Raw genomic sequence first — 20,462 nt, 5'->3', positions numbered from 1 at the left:
AAAATGGCCGATAATATAAATAAAAAAGGAGACTCGCATACTTTGAGGGTTCTGAACAAATCAAATTTGGAACTTCTATTTCTGGTTATTTCAAAGACATTAATTTTCAATCATATTCAAAACTTTTGCCGTCTTATTGATTAATTTTTTACCATTAGAATCCTACATTTTCCCTGATAAACATAGACGATAGAATATTTTCAAAACTGCTAGGACTGAAAGCAAATGGTAGCTGTTCAATACATTGTACGATAAATACATTTCTAAAACTTATGAACAAAAAAATGCAAGTATTTTTTTTAGTTGGCTAGTTCACATAACAGCTTAGTTCTAGCTTTAGCTTAGGACTTTAGATGGCTCTGTGTGAATTGTCCTATATCTTATTATAATTCCAAATTTAAAATGGATAACATTAATACTTCAGAAATTTAGAGCTATATTAAATTGTCGTAACTATTTTACTTCGGAACCCTAAAAAAGAAAACAAACATACTGAATTTGTTACCAAGGTTGAAGCTCCTAATTAATAAAGATTAATTACTATGTCGATGAATATTCATTGTAAATGGCCGCCTAAAAATAATTCAACGTTGGTATGCCTAATAGTGTAAGCTATGTAATTATGTATATATATGTTATGTTATATAATTCATAAAAAATACAATTAAACTAATACATACATTATTATTCTTTATTATAACAATACTAGCTGTGCGCCGCGGTTTCACCCGCCTGAAATTTATAGCCTATATATTATTCTGGTGTATTATATTACTGTAAAGTTTTATCAAAATCCGTTTGTAGTTTTTGCATGAAGAATAACACATTCATAATCACAGACTTTCGCGTTTATAATATTAATAGCATAAACGGCGACTTCCTTTGTTTTTTTTATTTAATAAAAATAGCCAAAATCGTTTTATCGGACGATCTATCTTTACGTTAAAATCCATTAAAACCTGTTCAAATTTAAATCACAAAGGCTGACAAACACACTTAAATATTTATAATGTTAAGTATGGAGGTAAGGAATCCTTCCACCTCAGTTAATGGTATGATGTGGCTGAAGCGAAGGTATCTGATGGACCTGATGAGTGAGAGGTATCGACGGTTTTTTGAAGTACGTCGGCAAAAGGGCCCCTTAAACTTACACCCGGGCCTCAAGTCCAAAATAAGGGGCCTATTAAAATCCTTTTCGAATCCCAGATATGTAACTGTGTAAAACATAAGAGATGTTAAATAATTTATAAATATTTATAATAATAAAAAAAGTACCTGCGACTTCCTTTTTTTTTTAATAAAAACAGCTAATATCGTTTATAAAATAAAAAAAAATGTTAGGGGTCCACCCTTAACATTTTTTTTTCAGTCCTTATCACTAAGGGGTCTAAAAATAGATAATAGCCGATTCTCAGACCTACTGAATATGCATATGAAATTTCATAAAAATTAGTCCAGCCGATTCAGAGGAGAATTGTAGCTAACATTGTGACACGAGAATTTTATATATAAGATAATAAATATGTAAAAAAATACTTGTAATCCAAGTTACCTACCAACATAAATCAACTAATGGCAACTGAGAGAAACAAATGTGTACAAAGAAACAACAATATTGTTTCTTAAGCTCTCGAACATTATGAAAGTTGCTAACTGCAATTTGTCATCGGAGTTTTTATTGTTGGCTCAAATTTCTTGCATAATTCATTATTTATAATTTTCTTGTATAAAAATTATTATTAGATGATTTATAGTAAAATATATATAGTATTTTTTTTTCTTATGGATGATAATGGAATGCAGCACTTGCCTGCGCTAACGGTTTATGCTGGCGGGACACCAGTGGAGGATGATAAGATGAGCATGAGGTCAGGTCAGTTAGTCCATCGTGGTAAATTCGCCATGAATTCATCACTATGATTTCTAGAGGGAACTATGTGGAGGTCAACCTAACGTAGTACATTGCTAGCAATGGGGTCATCAGTCCACGTGACTAACAATCCCCTTTCCTCCAATATAAAGTAATTTAAAGTTCCTGTAAGATATAATTAATATTTTCTGTAACTGGTGCAAAAAAGTGTAAAATTAAATAAAATTGTTAATTTTTTTTATTTTTAATTAATTTCAATTTGTTAATTGTTAAAATTGTTGTACAAATTTGTGTATATTTGTTTGTGTCAGTCTGGGTTTTTTCTATGCATTACATACTTACAAAAAATATATTTATAAATTCTGTCAGTTATCTGGTACGCAAAGAACAAGTTTAGGCTGTGAATTGCCTAGGGTTATTGTAATTATTATTATTACTGTACATAATAGGATCACATATGATGTACCCCATCATACATATCTAATAACAAAAGCTTCGAATTAAATAGAGAAAATAGTAATAATACAAATCCTATACAGTTCATGTAGTGCCATCTAGTCCCAAGCAATGCCGAAATAGTTTTATAGATTGACAGCTAATAGAAATAAATAAACAGATTTTCATAAATACATAATCACACTCATAAATATATATGTTTGTATTGTGCTTGGATTCGAACTTGAGACATATCGGATGTAAAGCATTGAAAATATGTATGTATAGTTTAATTGTTAACTTACCAGTTATAGTATATACCATAATAGATATTTGCAAACGAACGACAAATAGTCTCGAGGGAAATAAAACTGAAAGCATAATTTAAACGTGAACAAATAACACAGAATACCTACCTACCCAGTCATTACGTTTATGGCAATCATTTATTGAACTATTTTTTAATAAACATATTGTAATATCATGCAATTCAATTATTAGCATTATGATTATATAAACTAGCTGTACACGCGACTTCGTCCGCGTGGAATTTAACTATATTTTACTAAAATAATAATAGCCTAAGTTACGTTAAGTTAGCATTGGCAGGTAGCTGATGTAAGAAGTAAGTAGTAGAAGTAAGTAAAGTAAGAAGAAGAAGACAAAGTCCCGTCAAAATCGGTCCCGCCATTTCAGAGATTAGCCAGAACAAATAGACAGACATCAGCTACCTGCCAAAGTCAGGTAGCTTGTTATAATTATTACAATAAACTTAAACAACTCTACGATTATATACAATACTTTAAAAATTGAAGCACTAAAATTATATGGAAATTAATATTTAATGTAATTCACATTTATTTCAGAACAAATAATTTCTTTGTAATTCAATCATTTCCGTTGATATATTTTTAGTAAGTTTATTTATTATTAATGAAATTAAATGCAACTGAAGCGGAAGTTCTTTATTTTATTATTGAAATGGGAGAGTTGCCAGATTTTGGCAGTGAGCGTACTTGAAACAAATAGTAGGTATCTACAAAAAATTTTAACTGAATAAATTACTTGGTCGAAGCTTACACTAGGTCTAACTGTGGTCTCATACTTTCATTGTTTTACTATAAAAATAATAGAATACACTATTGTTAAAGTTAAACCCAACAATACCATCATAATATACTAACAGCACAGCAGACTTTAAACAATATATATTAGTTAGCTCTGCCTAATACTTGCACAAAAGCTTAAACTTTTGAAGAAACTAAGTAGAATGTTTTTTGTCTACAAGACTGTCGAAAAGAAACGTGAAAGACATGGCGTATTTATTAGATACAATAGAGAGTGGATGAATATAAAATGGTCCCCTAAACTAACGGACCAGTGAAAGATGATAGGATAAAAATAAAGATATTCATAAATATATTATAGAAATACAAATAATCTTTATTCAAATAGACTCAATACTAGCACTAATGTATAGTCATATTTTTTATTCTACCACTCATTCGGAACGCAGACTCGTCACAAGAAGAACAATTAGAAAAGTGCGCGTTGCTCTTTAAAGTAAATGTTAAGTAAATACACGTTAACAAGAATTAGGCAGGCGATAATCAACATAGAAATCGCTACGCACTCGCAATTAGTGCAATCAGATAATATTGTCAACGCTATGAGTTAGATATTTTCTACAAAAACATTATTCTTATTTATAAAATAATATATAGCTTTTTACAAAGAAATTCATGAGTATGATTGTTTACATTGGTCATGAATACATGTATAGTTTATTTTTTTAGAATATGTATATAATATACATGGAAAACACCCATTGTCTATCTACATATATTTTGTATGTGTTTTCAGAAATAAAAATTGTATCAGTTCCATAGTACCCATAACACAAATTCTGCTTACAATGCCACTAGATGACATTGTGTGAATTTTCCAGGGAAAAAAAAAAAATAGGCAATAAAAAAAGATGTATAAAACTGTTTCCAACAGCGACTTTAGTCATTAACCAATTATGTACAACCTTCAATAATTAATATAGTGAAACTTTCTTATGATCCAAAAAACTAAAGTTTACTGACACGCATTTTCTATTTAATACCTACTGTTACGTTACTTCCGTTGTGCCGAATGAGTTGTCACAAAGCGTTCATAGTAAGCCTCTGTAGCCGATCTGTAGTGTGCTATCCAATGCGCCAGCGCAGTATATTGTAGAGGATCGCGATACGCGCACACAGCCTGCGCGCGCGAGCAATATTACGTGTATTCTGTGTTTCGGATTATTGTATTGAAATATTTGGTGAGTTACATTCAAATAATAATATATTTAAATAAAATGTCCACTAAAATAATAGATTAAATTATGAATAAAATTATATAATTTATCACTTTCATTATTTGGTAATCTATTGCACTTATGTAAATTAATATAAGTTATATTTTATATTAATTTACATAAGTGTAATTATATCCATAATGTTATTATTATAATTCTAATCAATGTAAAATGAATTATTATGCAATTATTCAATAATTATTGGAATGAATATTACAATGAAAACTAGCAATATATTTCCTATTTATATTAAATACTACACAAACTTTTGTAGGACCATTTAGCTTGCGGCTATTATATAATACAAATAGATTTTAATATTAACTCATTCATATTCAATTCAATAAAATTATCATACTCTGCCATGATGTGTGAAAGATGATATGGTAAGAAAGGAAGTAAATAACGCGATGACTGCGAACAGGGATGAATGGAAGCGAAAAACATATTACGCCGACCCAAATAAATGGGATAAGGAAGAAGCAGATGATGATGACTCTGCCATGGTTCATACATTATTTTATTTTCTGACAATTTCAAAACTGAACAATTAATAAAAATATGGATATTATCATATAAATAATATTATCACAGATAATATAATATTACATAATATTATCATATAAATAATATTTAATAAATATGAAAGATTATTACATAAAAATATACATTTACAAAGAAAACATTAAAATAAATATTCTTATATTAGTGATAATAATCATAAAAATAATATTCTTTTGGTACGACGGTAAACGAACGGTCAAAATCACATATTTAATTAGTGAATGTTAATAAATTAATAATATCTAATAATTTATTTAATAAATTGATAGAATAATAAAATTAAATCGCTGTCTAGCAAACGGTTTATCATCATTCGAAAATGTAAGCAATAACGATAAATACTATATGAAATTTATTATAGATTCTGGGAAACATTTAATTGGTTGATTCCAGCATATACAATAATTCTCTGAAACATTTGCTAGGATTTTAGGAATTTCGAATGAACGATAGGTACGGGAAAAATGAAACGTGAAATGACACGCAGAACCAAGTGGTTTAAAATACATCAATCATTTACGATAAGGGAAATATTTTGAATCCCTAGTAGGCAAATGTTGGAAGCATTTTATATTAACAATTATTTATATTTCTGATTTTAAATATTAAAGGATAAAACATGGTAGTATTGGTTCCTACACCTACTGAGTTAGACCGATGTATATCCTCTAGCTTAGTTACCAAGTGATTCCAAGTATATTGAACATGACAGAAATCGAAATCGTATCATAAGGGAAATAGTTTTAATCCCCAATAGGCAAATGTTGGAAGCATTTTATATTAACTTGTAAGGATAAAAAGTAGTAAGTTTGGTTCCCACACCTTCTTAGTTAGACCAGTGTAGTTCCTCTAGCTTAGTGACTAAATGGTTCTAAATGTAATAAACATAACAGAAATCGAAATCATATCATAAGGGAAATAATTTGAATCCCCAATAGATAACTGTTGGAAGCATTTAATATTAACTATTATTTATATTTCAGATTTTATATCTGTAGAGAACTAATCCTGGTTCTCTAACCAATTTAAACCATTTTAATTTCGTCTAGCTTAGTACAAGTTACAAAGTTTTATATGAATCTTTTTGACTAACTGATGTTTCGACTGTACTTTTTTTTAATTAATGGGAATGGAATACTGTCTGACGGCCCTCCTGATGGAAAGCGGTAACCGTTGTATATATTTATCAACAGTACTACGATTAGTAACAGTACTGACATCAGGTTATTATGTGACTCTCGTGTCACGACTTATCCGTTTCCATTCCAAAGGACTAAGCTTCAATTGTAATTTCACTGCCTAATCTTACTATAATACTTTGTATACCTATTTTTACACTAATGGGGCCCCCATTAGTGTAAAAATAGGTATACAAAGTAAGCTGTTTGGCGACTGAATTAAGTGAGACTGAGTTACGGCTTTTTACAGTCTACCTCTAGTAAACTTTATCCTGGTTTTGTTATTTCAGACGTCCGGTATTTATAGCATTATATAGAAAATACAATTTTTGTTTGAAAGCGACCAAAATGGTTACATTAAAAATAAACTAAACAACCATTGTTTGAAAGGATTTCAATAGATTTTTTAATGATAGGTTACATTAAACATAATAATATTATTAGCTTTATTATACATACTTTTGTAACGTGCGAGAATCGAACCACCAAAAGGCGGTCTGCTTCGCTAGATCGCTGAGGCCGTCAAAATAATCTTTCAATTCCATTTACAGTGTTCATAATATTTACGGGAGAAACAAAACTTTTACGGTTAAAGTTTATTGTAAAAGTTAACTGGTACCACACTTATATTAGAATGTAAATTCGCACACCCACTTTATTTATTCGTGTTACTTTACTGCACCTACAATATAAATTCGGTTAAGACCATTATAATTTAAATGCTTGATTGAATTTCTATCAAACAACAGATAAACACTGTAAAATATTTATATTATACCAGCTGTAACCGCGGTTTCACCGGCGTTAAATTTCAAAATATAGATTTAAATAAAAAATATAGCCTATGTTTTATTCTGATACATAAGCTGTATTACTATAAAGTTTTATCAAAATCTGTTCAGTAGTTTTTGCGTGAAAGAGTAACAAACATCCATACTCACAAACTTTCGCATTTATAATATTACTAGCTACTCGTCCCGGCTTCGCCCGGGTGTACATCCGCTTCAAAATCCGTGGAGTAGTTTTAAAGTTTTAAGCATATATGGGGACGGACAGACAGCGACAGCGACTTTGTTTTATGCTATACTAGCTGAACCCGCAAACGTTGTTTTGCCATATACATTAAAGTCCCTATTAAAAATAAGGGTTGATGGTAGAAGGGTGAAAATTTAGGGTTGATGTATTTTTCAATCCTAAATAATAAAAAGAATAAAATATTATGTCGAAAAAATAAAAAAAGTATATTTAGGGGTGGATATCCCTTACCACTTAGGGGTATGAAATATAGTTAGTAGCCAATTTTCAGACCTACTGAATATGTATGTAAAATGTCATAAAAATCGATCAAGCCATTTGGAAAGAGTATGGTAACTAACATTATGACACGAAAATATTATATGTAATATAATAATAATACAAAACCCTGGATAATTCACACAGCGCTAAAACAAGCGTAGTTTATTCTATAGGTACTACAATTTAGGACTGACATACATAATACATAAATATGTTTATGTATAAACATAGAAAAACAATAAGACTAATAAGCAGATATAGAATCACGAATACAAATATTTGTATTGTAAATCGAACTCGAACTCGCGATCACAACAAGAGAGCATGCTGAACCGCTAGTCCGACAAGGTCGGCTACAAAATGTAATCTATACATCTATACATATAAATAAAATTGGAGTGTCTGTTTGTAATATTGAAATAACCGATATTTACTACATGCATATGAATATAAATACAGTATATACACCAAATTAACATTTTTTTACAATTTTTATCTGTCTGTCTGTTCCGGCTAATCTCTGAAATGGCTGAACCGATTTTGACGGGACTTTTTTGGGCAGGTAGCTCATGTAATAAGAAGTAACTTAGGCTACATTTATCTATTTAATCTATTTAATTTTAGAAAATTAAATTTAAATTCCACGCGAAGTCGTGGATACATTTAGTCTTAACTATAAAAGTTATTAAATATTAGTAGATGTAGTGATGTCAAGTCTAATTTGACCAACTTTTTAAGCTACTTTTAAATAACCAATACAAAGTTATATAATGTTCTAAGTCCGGTTTGTTACATCATAAAACGGTATGTTATGAGAATTTAATCTATTACATACATAACATATAATAATAATAAACCTGGACAACTCACACAGAACCTAGAGTCCTAAGCTAAGCAGTGATTTTTGTTATGCGTCACCCATAACAGAAAGCACTGCTTTGCAATGCACTGCTAATTACAAAATTAATAGTTAAGTAGTTTAATTCATTAACATTACTTAAATATTAATTTTGAAAATTATTTATACATAAAAAAAAATGAGACAGTACTTAAAAACATTCATTCTCATGAATACAAATATTTTCATTGTGCAAGTAACCTAAATTACTCCTTGAGCTTGAGCTTTCAATAAATTTTTGATGTAAGTGCTTTTCTTTGCAAGTAGTGAAAAGTTGATAAGTTGAAATTACAAACAGACATTTCAATTTTATTTAATTCTACACACTAATGAATCATATTATCATAGAATACAGACGCCATAGAACTGTTTTTAGAGCAAACATCATCGCAGAACGGAAACCGCGTTTAAAAATAACACATTACGTTTTATAATAACAATTTACAATTTAGCTTGCATTTATGATGCAAATTTTTCTATTATTTCATTTCGCAACCAGGGAAATATAAAGAAAATACAATGGAAAAATATGCAGAACAACGTTATTTCTAATGTTATATTTATAAACGGAAATAAATTTTAAACACAGTATTAAACTCGTAAATTATTAAACCCTCGTTAGGGTTAAATAAAGAATGGATTACAGACATGTTCAAACATGTTATGTAGTGTGTTACATAAGTTATAAATAAAATTAATGAGTGAAAGCCATCTGTTACATTGATAAATAATATAAACACTCAAAGGTCTACATGTACTTACTAATTTGATTTAATTCGTGCATTATATAACAGTAATACTGTAGTTTGAACTTGATAATGTGGGCTCAGTCTTTGCTATCACTATAATGGCAAATATCAGGGGTAGAGGGGATTATTAGTAATGTGAACTGATGATCATATTGTCAGAAATATACTATGTCAGGTTGACCTCCATGCGATTACCCCTGGAAACCATCGTGTTAAATCCTTGGTGAATTTGTCCCTATAGGCTAACTGACCTGACCTCATCCTCCACTGGTGCCCCGCCAGCGTAAACCATTAGCACAAGCGGGTGCACCATTCCATTATCATCCATAAAAAAATTGCAAATATCATTCCATTACCACCCCTATCTGGGTTTTGATAGGGGTGATATTGGAATGATCATTCTAACATTGTACAATACTAGCAATGGATTTTTTTTTCGGACTACTCTAATGCTGTTGGCCGCAGCTGGCCTTTACAGCTTCACCGGACGATAGGGGGCGAGTGCAGATGGCACTCCAAACCCGCGGAAGGACTTATGGAGCGGCTGAAGACCAGCTCCCGCCTGACGGATACGACTTTAGTCTGAGGGCACCACTAGGGGTTCGAACCTCGGCTCAGGCCGTCGTAATTTCGATCCCCGTTTGAATTGGACGGGGGATCGATCGGAGTGTTGGTCTTTACTAGTTATCCCCTCTTTAGATTAGATGATCTATAAATCAACTAAAATCAACATCAAATATTATATGACAACAATGGAAATCGATAAATTAAAAAATGAACATCAAATATTATAAGACAACAATGGAAATCAATAAATTAAAAATTAACATCAAATATTATATCATCGTATTCATAAATTACCAAACATCATTACGAATTATTTGTATTCTGCGCGGATCGATCCTGCGATCATTGCAATGGAAAGCGGTGTGTTAACCATTAGACCCACGAGGTTGTCGATTATACATACTATAATAGTTAGAATAATTTAACTTGTATCGTAAAGTAACCTACTCTGTACAACTTTTATATGTTATATTATCTGTGATTTTTCACCTTGAACTTCCTTCTTCCGGTTTGTTCGTCTATCAAAGATGTCGTCTTTAGTTCCAATAAATTTTTGAATAAGTACATAAGTATCTAATTATTTCACAATTGTCAACAAATTCATGTCCCGAACATTGTCTTAATCTGTACTAATAGTATAAATTCAAAAGTATGTAACTCTGTTCGTCTTTTTATTGCTATTTCATGAATACACAGTTATAAGGATTTTAGTGACATTTATCATGAACATAGATTACATTGGCTGACAGCTTGACAGTTATTAATAACTCTAGATTGAAGTCTCGGCGTCATCTAGCCTCAAGCTAAGCTGATACTTTGTTATGAGTACTAAGGTAGTTGACGGCCTCGGTGGTCTAGCGGTCTAGCACACAGCTTTACTTCCGATGATCGCGGGTTCGAATCCTCGCAGGGTGCAAACATTTGTATTCATAAATATTAGTGTTTGTATCTGTCTGGATATTTTCTATATATTATATATAGTTTTATATGTATTTGCAAAAAAAAAACATATACAGTATGTATACACGTAGAATACATTCAGCGTATTCAGTATGATTGTGTATCATACTCATGAATACAAATATTTACACCGAAATCGAACCCGCGACCATGGGAAATTAAGACGGTGTGCTAAAACCACTGGATCTCTGAGACTAAATAAATACCCCGATTAATACAATTATGCACACAAATACAGACATTTTGATTTGTTTGAAGATAGTAACAGAAAGTAAAGCATTGTTATAAACCGTAAAACTCCTCCTTTAATCGGTTAAAAACTGGCTACATAGTTCACAGACCACATTTCTCTTTCTATATGGCAACCAAATATTTTTGACCTTCTCACATTTCGCTTTCTCGGACTGGCCATTTAAGTATAGCCAATTTTTACATGACTCATAGTAATACATTGTGGTTTTTGTCAAAATTCATTTTTCTCTCTAGAATATTCTAAATGCCAGTCTTGAACCGCAGTAAGTTCTATAGTAGAACGTGATTCTAAAGCTATTTATTTATTTAATTCAGGCCACTAATAGCCCATATTATGTGATACCTTACAAACTAACCAACATATGAAGAATATTAAAATTAATAGATATAAATGCGGTGTTGGCATACTTAAACCTACATCTAGGTCTCAAGCCCCGGAAACTACTCGGAGTTAATATAATGACCCTGTATAATTCACACAGCGCCATCTAGTCTAAAGCTAAGACAAGCTTGTGTTATATGTATCAAGCAATTGAATCAAATATTTAATACATTTTTTAATGTACATAAGATCCATACAAAATTTCCACCGCGGCCGTCAATAATAAAGTCTTAAAATAATCTTAGTGAAGCCTAAATGTATGAAGTACTGACAAGTCATAATAATATTATAAAAGAGAGCGTTAAAAGCCTTTCTACATAATACATAATTCATCTAGTAAAAGTTTTGGGACAATGTCAACATGTTGTGACACGGTGTTACTTTGTGTTTGTACAATTATATTTGACACTAAGTAGGCTTCATAAAAATGTGGTAGGTATTTACCACCACAGTTGCCATCTACTTGTTCGTGAATTATACCGCACTAAAAATAGAAAATAGGTGAAGAAATATAATAAAAATATAAAAATAACTGTTGTCTTTAGACAAAAATATAAAGACATATAAAAAACTATTACTGGAATACTTTATCGACGTAACCCAAAATAATGTGTGTTATTTTTTTTCCTATTTGACTGTACCTCTAAATCGATTTATATGCCGTTTTCAATAATTGGTAGAGTCAAATAGGCAAAAATTTCTTCACATAAATTTTTGACTGTTCGACTCTACCACTAAACTGATTTGGATACGGTTGTTACTAAAATGTTCCGGTAATCTTTATATCAAGTTTAGTATTTGTTTTATTTCAATCAGTTTACAAACAATAAATTTGTATGTTTTGGAATCCACGAGTTAAACTAGTAAAAACATATTCTGTCATTCATATATTATAGCACAGTACTGTGCTATGTGATATATATATATATATATATAATATAGAAATAGAATAGAATATATAGCCTACTTATTAATTTAGTTCGTTATCACTTTTTTTAATCACTCGAATAACTCAATAATATAAATTATCAACATCAATAACAATAATCTCAGAATAATTCACACAGCGCCATCTAGACCCAAGTTAAGCTAGCTAAAGCTTGTGTTATGGGTACTAGATGACTGATACGAATACATAGATATTTTTTTCGTAAATACATACATATTATACATACATGGAAAACACCCAGACCGATACAAACAATCGTACTCATGAATACAAATGTTTGTGCCGTGCGAGGAATCCAACCCGCGACCATCGGATGTAAAGCGGTGTGCTAGACCGCAAGACCACCGAGATCGTAAATCGACAATATAAATTTACACACAAAGATAAAAGGTATATTGTTGACTATTTGTTACCCACAACTTCGTTCGCGTGATTTCTTACTTTTTTTTAAATTAATAATAGTAATCTCAGGACCATTCACACAGCGTCATCTAGACCTAAGATAAGCTAGCTAAAGCTTGTGTTATGGTTACTATATAACTGATACGAATAAATAGATATATATTTTTTTCATAAATACATACATACTATATATAGATAACATCCAGACCGATACAAACAGTCATATTAATGAATATAAATGTTTGTGCCGAGTGAGGAATCGAACCCACGCCCATCGAAAGTATGGCGGTGTGCTTAACCGAGTCCATCAGTTTTTTATTAATCTAAAAATATATAAAATGTTTAAAATAACAGAAGCCTAAGTTATTCCATATAACTTTAGCTAACTGCTAGTAAAAGTCTCGTCCTAATCGGCCCAGCCGTTTCAGAGATTAGCAAGGACAAACAGACAGACAGACAATTTTTATACTTTTATATGATTTTTATGTAGACATATATTCATACACAATATATTGTATATGAATATATATCTACAAATAAATAAAATTCAGGTTTTCATATAGCATTATCTCAAATGCGTATATGTTATACGACCTCAAATTTTGACCACCCATGAGATACTAAAGATGGTCATCAATGCTTTTTTTTTCAAATTGTGTTTCACACACAACGGTGAAAAGCAAAAATATAATGCCACTTTCCAAAATGCCCTCAGCTTTGGATAAAAATTTGACTTTCACTTTTCTAACTCAAGTAATTTACATAAATCTACACCTTTCTTTATTGTCTGCGTGGGTGCCTCGCCTCTAACTCACCTATTTCAGATGCCAAACAGTTCGCTTTGTAAGCTGTATTTCTGTCTGTGAAAAGGTGAGATATACCAATTGACGTGCTGTACATGCATCTCTTATTTACCACTAAGTTCTTTTTCTCCTTTCTTTAAAGCTCAGGCTAATCCAAAACTCTAAAAAAGGAAAAAATAGTGCATTTATAATATATAGTAAGTTGTTAAGTATATCCTTTAATTACAAACTAATACGGAGCTTTTAGTTAAGCTAAATTAATTACATACTTAATAACTTACTAATATTATGAACGCAGTTCATGAGTCGATATTTGATACTCTTTCACGCAAAAAGTACTGAATTTAATGAAACTTTAAACGAGTAATACAGCTATCTTATAGATCAGAATATAAATCATGCGGTTTTGCATTAAATATATATTTTTTTCACCACAATATTCTCTACATATATCGTCAATTTTAATGTACCATATATAATTATACAGCATCGTAGATACATTCCAATATTAGGGTTCAGTTATTTCACCGGAATAATCAATTACTATTAGGATTGTACATATTGTATAAACATGATATTTAGTAGGATAATATTAGAAATAGAAATAATTTTTATTCAAATAAACTTACTATAAGCACTAATTTAGAACGCAGACTCATCATAAAAAGAATGTTATCGAAACTTGCTTGTTGCTATTTTAAATAAAATATATAATTATTTACGAATTGTCTATATTTCAACCCTATTACTAACGTGGTTACGGGTGGACTGGATATGGCGCAAGATGTAAACAAGTATTATGAGGAGAAAAATCTGTTTACACGCTGAAACTTAGAAATAAGACCAAGTTTTTTACACTACTAGAAAATAACGTAGTATCTAGTTGATAAGTTATGACAAAACACACTTCTGGACTTTTGGAGCATATTTACCTTTATACATATTTTTAAGTACACATAACATGGAATTCCATGAACGGTATATCTTGAACGGTGATGAAATTATAGTATTCATACATTTTAATGGTTTTTTCTTTGCTTAAACCAGTGTTTATTACTATCATTTTGGATATACCGGTTTCATACGTGATTTTACTTGTAGTTTTCCTCCTTTTACTTTATTCAATATGTTTTGCTAGTTTCGCCATCGTCATTTTGCATTTTTATTTTCATTACAATTTATTCTCAGACACAATCTTTGTAGCGATCGATCTAGCTGATCCTGAGAACACTGTTCCGCCTCTGAATTAAATAATACGTCAAAGATTTTGAAGTTTAGTTATGCAAATTTCTGAACGCACCCTATTTGACAAATGCGAATAGTTTGAGTGGGAAAATAAAATTGTTGTTTTTACTATTTTCCATGCAGTTTCTTCATATTTTTCACAACTTAAACCTTCCTCGGAGTTCTACAAATATTTCAAAACTAAAATTATCCAAATCGGTCCAGCCGATATCGAGTTAAAGCGCGACTAACAAACGTAATTTGATTTTTAGATATAAAAATGAAACAAGATAATTAGACGTTGCGCTTTCTGCTAAATACATTTCATATATTTTTAAAGCTGATATTTCTATTTATGGTGCTATATGGTTATTGATACTAACAATGTAGTCGCAACTTGAAGAGGCTAGGCTCATAAGTGACAGCTGCAATTCGTTTTCTCCGGTGATGTAGCTGGTTCCATTGTTGGATGCCCATTTCTTGTCACTATCTAAACAAACATAACACTTTCTATTCTGCGGACAGTGTATTCATAGAATGCATAGTCTGCACATTCATTCACTAGACAGTTAGATATTGTCCGCGAAATACATTATTTTCATCTATTTCAAATACAATAGTAAGTAATTATTTTATTAATCATATTTTATACGACATTTTATCTAAATCTGAACAGATTTTGAATGACTTTTTTAATGAAGTGTGATTTTAATGAAGTACTATTAATAATAATCCCGGAAAATGTATATAGTATCATCTAGTGCTAAGCTAAACTGAGCTAGTATTATGAGTACTAGACAACTGATAGGAACATATACACTTTTTTATGTATCTATAAGTTGTCTATGTACGCGTAACACAAAGACCGTTTAGCTTGGGACTAGATGGCGCTCTGTAAATTTCTGATTATGTCTTTCTTTTAAATATTTATAGTGTATATTGTAGACCGTAATTTTGTCTACTTTGAGGATTTCCGCAGTAACATTGGATTTAGCGTTGTATAAATAAAACACTGCCTTTGAGAGCCGGATATTAACTTGCTCGCAGTAGACTACACGTGTAAGTATTAATACGTTTTGAAATGTAAATCGCTGTTGTTAAAAAAATAAATATTTATATATCTCATATATATATCGACGGCCTCGGTGGTCTAGTGGTTTAATAAACTGCCATACTTCCGATGGTAGCGGGTTCGATTCCTCGCACGGCACAAACATTTGTATTCATGAGTATGATTGTTTGTGTCGGTGTAGGTGTTTTCTATGTATAATATTTATGTATTTAGAAGAGAAATCTATGTATTTGTATCAGTTATTAGTTATTTAGTATTACTAGTACTTACTTATTATTACTAGTACTTACACATAGTCTGTTTGTTCCGGCTAATAAAGGTCCAGCCGTTTCAGAGATTAGCCGGAACAAACAGACAGACAGGCAAAAATTGTAAAAAATGTTATTTTAGTATACATATGTACCTTATATATATTCATATGCATGAAGTAAAAAACGATTATTTCAATACTACAAACAGACACTCCAATTTTATTTATATGTAATTTGCGGTATCAGACATCCGTTGAAGAATATGAGAGAAACGACATTTGGGCAAAATGCCTTCGTCACAAAAGCCGCTAGACCATCTGTCGACTTTTATGATGGAACACTTTTATCTGCCAACAGAAACATGAGAACGAAATATTTGGAAAGACTTTGGTAATGACATAGACATTATGACAATAAAATCATAGCAATGTTAATCTATACATCTATACATATAAATAAAATTGGAGTGTCTGTTTGTAATATTGAAATAACCGTTTTTTACTACTTACATATGAATATACATACAGTACATATACTAAAATATCATTTTTTACAATTTTTGTCCGTCTGTCTGTCTGTCTGTTTGTTCCGGCTAATCTCTGAAATGACTGGACCGATTTTGACGGGACTTTTATTGGCAGGTAGCTGATGTAATAAGGAGTAATTTAGGCTACTTTTATTTTAGAAAAATAAAGTTAAATTCCACGCGGACGAAGTCGCGGGAACAGCTAGTGTATAATATATTAGAGATACCTACGTGTTTTTTTTTTATTGGTGACTAGCTGTACACGGGATTTCGTCCGTGTGAAATTTAACTTTATTTTTCTAAAATATAAGAAGTTAAATTCCACGCGGACGATATCGCGTGTACAGCTAGTAATACATATATCTAAAACTAAATATAGTATTGGTTAATATACTATTCAATTGAAAAACATCTAATAACAAAAAATTTGCTTACTTGAACTTACACGATTTATTTGAATGAATTTGTCTTTGGTTTCCAACGATGTAACGACTACCTATACAAATAAATAAAATTTTAGTGTCTGTTTGTTATTTCAAATTAACAGATTTTCATGAAATATATCTAAAATATACTTTTATGTAAATAGTCGTATGTAATAAAATAAATATTAATACAATGCAAAAGTCGACTTAGAAATTTTAGTTAAAATTTAACTTATTTATTAGTTTAATCCCGCTCTATTAAAAATGTTAAGTACAATTTCCAACACTGTAGATTTAGAAATTGTAATTAAAATTTATTTTATTTATTAATTTGTATTAAATTAATAAATAAAATATTTTTTTTCATTATAATAAGTTGTATTGTATTATAATAAAGAGGGCCGGGCCGAACACTCCTAAACCCAGGTTATTAATTAACTTATCTAGGTGGCTAGTTTACCTACCTCTACTTATATTTTTATACTAGCTATCCGCCCGCGGCTTCGCCCGCGTGGACATAGAATATGTAGGTTATCGGTCGTTTAAAGATCCGTGTTCAGTAGTGGGACGTTATATATCCTAAACCTTCCTCTTGAGTCACTCTATCTATTTTGCCATGATCGACGTTCAGGATTGTATCTGGCGCAAAGGATTTCCCTAGCAATTCAACGTGGAAATGCTGCGAGCGTTATGGGAACCTTTAAGCCGGGTACAATACGGAACAATAATAGCAATTAACTTTTAGGTTTTTTTTTATTGTATATTTACCATGTAATTATTAATGTAATTAATTTTATAAATTGAATTATTTTTAAAATATTTTTAGTAATCTATTTTGTCTTTTAAATAAAAACGCATCAAAATCCGCGTAGTATTCCGAAAGTTTGTGAGTACGGATGGATGTTTGATAGGCTATAAATTGGATGCAGGTGAAACCGTGGGCACAGCTAGTATACATACTATAAATGACTTCAACACCCGTGTTGTCTCTTGGTCTAAGGAAGGGATTTTTATTTTTAAGTTTAAAAATATCTGGATTTATATTCACAAATTCTAAAACTGTAATGTATTTAGTATAGTATTTATTTTATAGTTCAACAGTAATATAAATTATCTATGTAGGCGTATTTACTATTAAGTTATTTATAGGAACGTGCGTTGTGATGCATTAATTTTACGGAATATAAACCTCTTAGAACCCATTAGTGAATTATTCATATGTGAATTATATAGCTTGTATATGATGAGAAAAATATAAAATGCGCATATGTATTATCACAATATTTGCTATAGCAATAAAAATGAGCGTTTACGAGTTTTACAATGTTTTTTATAAATGTATTTAAAAAAATAAACAAATAAATAACCCTGAACAATGAACACAGCGCTATCTAGTCCCATGTTAAGCAGAGCTTGTGTAATGGGTACTAGACAACTGATATAAATACTTAGATATTTTATTAGTAAACATATACGTAATATACATTGAAAACACCCAGACTCACACTAGTGCAAACAATTCTATTCATGAATATCATTGTTGTATAGGTCTGGGTATTTTCCTAATATATATATTTATGTGTGCATTTAAAAAAAAGTTTGTTTTTAACAGTAGTCTAGTGTCACGGGTTAAAACAAGCTCAGTTTACAGTCGGACTAGATGGCACTGTGTTAATTTTCCAGGGTTATTTATTATTATTATAATTACATTTATACTAATTAATATGTTCATATGTTTGTTTCAGATTGGATAGCAGACTACAATATGGCGAATGTACTTGTGAATTCGACACAAAGCGTTTTAAAGGACACATACGACTATTATCTATGGACCCTATCATTATCAGGTAATTTTCATATTATTATTAATAATCTATATATTTTCGAAAATAATGTATATCTATTTGTCTGTATCAGTTATCTAGTACTCATAATACAAGCTTTAGTTAGCTTAGCTTGGGTCTAGATGTCGTCGCTATGTTAATAATCCCGATATTACAAAAAGAAAGAAAAAAAATATTATTATAATGAAAATTGCTGTCTACACCTTCCGGCCGAGCCCCCGTCCAATTCAAACATATGGAAATTACAACGGCTTGAGCCGAAGTTCGAACCCCTTGCGTTGCTCTCAGACTAGTCGTATCCGTCGGGCAGGAGTTGGCTTTCAGTTACTCTATGTCTCCATGCAGTCTGTATGTATGTGTTAAAATGTATATTTTTTTAATTCTTTGATGCATTCATCTGGGGAGCCGGCCGAGCCGTAGTTTATTTTGAATATAATAAGTTATATAACAATGTTATTATTATATAATAAAACTATTATATAACATTGCATATATAAATGTAAATGAATTGCTGATGACTATATAACTTAATATTTACATAATTTTGATTGGCTGTTGTTATTTATGATTCTATAATGTCCCATAATTTATGTCACTTTTTTATACTTATTGGATAAAAAGCTGTCAATTTTTTTGTTAAAAATAAAATACAATATTTAATTATAATGAAAGTAATGATAATGAACGTGTCATCGATTTAATACTCTGAATCAGATCTTTGTGCAACATTCTATTTTTAACTGACTTTTCGGTGATGGAAACACCGAAACAGAGCAAATAGAACTGAGAGATGCCATATTGGATTTATGTACAAGTATATAAGGGCAGCAGATTATTTAGAATATAAACTTAATATTGTTCTACTTTTAATTAGTATATATATATATACATATATATGTAATTTTTTAAATCTGCATATTGGGTGACTGCTAAGCTCATTTAGTCATCATCATTGCCTTGCCTTTATCCCATTATTTGGCGCAGTATATCATTTTCTTCCACTGCTCTCGGCTAAGCCCATTTAGTATGCTGTAAAATATATATATATTTGTTTTAATTGATTAACTCTTTGAATACCATATTGTGAAAGGTGAACCGGAATACTAATGAGACGTCCATTTTACAAACTGTTTTGACATGCAAATTGGACATCAAAAGTACTTACCATTTCTAATTTACGTGTCAACACACAGACGTGGAGTCAACACACACCGTAATGTAATTTCTTTTTAGTTTTTTTCTCACTTAGATGAGATATGAGATGTGTATATGAGATTTTTAATAGAACTTGATGACTTTTGTTTATTCTTTTTGCAATGGTTTATTATTCAAAATAATATATATATATATATATATACTTCTAACTATTCTGATGCTGTTGGCTGCAGCTGTAAAGGCACAGCTTCAAGAGTAAGTGCAGATGGCAATCCAAATCCGCGGAACGACATATGAAGGCGGACTAGATTAGACT

The 20,462-nt window shown here is 30.6% G+C and overlaps 1 protein-coding gene across 1 annotated transcript in view; it reads left to right on the top strand.

Annotated features, from left to right (window-relative positions):
* Window positions 1–4,530: 4,530 nt before the first annotated feature.
* Window positions 4,531–20,462, top strand: part of LOC131853310 (elongation of very long chain fatty acids protein 4-like) — a 29,876-nt gene continuing 13,944 nt past the window's right edge. The window contains exons 1-2 of the mRNA XM_059204170.1: window positions 4,531–4,613; window positions 18,893–18,994. Of these exons, the coding sequence (XP_059060153.1) occupies window positions 18,913–18,994 (82 nt within the window). The 5' untranslated portion in view covers window positions 4,531–4,613; window positions 18,893–18,912. The remainder of the gene's footprint in view (window positions 4,614–18,892; window positions 18,995–20,462) is intronic.

Source organism: Achroia grisella, unplaced genomic scaffold (genome assembly GCF_030625045.1).
Source record: "Achroia grisella isolate CSIRO2021 unplaced genomic scaffold, CSIRO_AGI_Agris_v1 utg900, whole genome shotgun sequence".
NCBI classification, from domain to species: domain Eukaryota; kingdom Metazoa; phylum Arthropoda; class Insecta; order Lepidoptera; family Pyralidae; genus Achroia; species Achroia grisella.
This window is presented reverse-complemented; position numbering and strand designations above follow the sequence as displayed.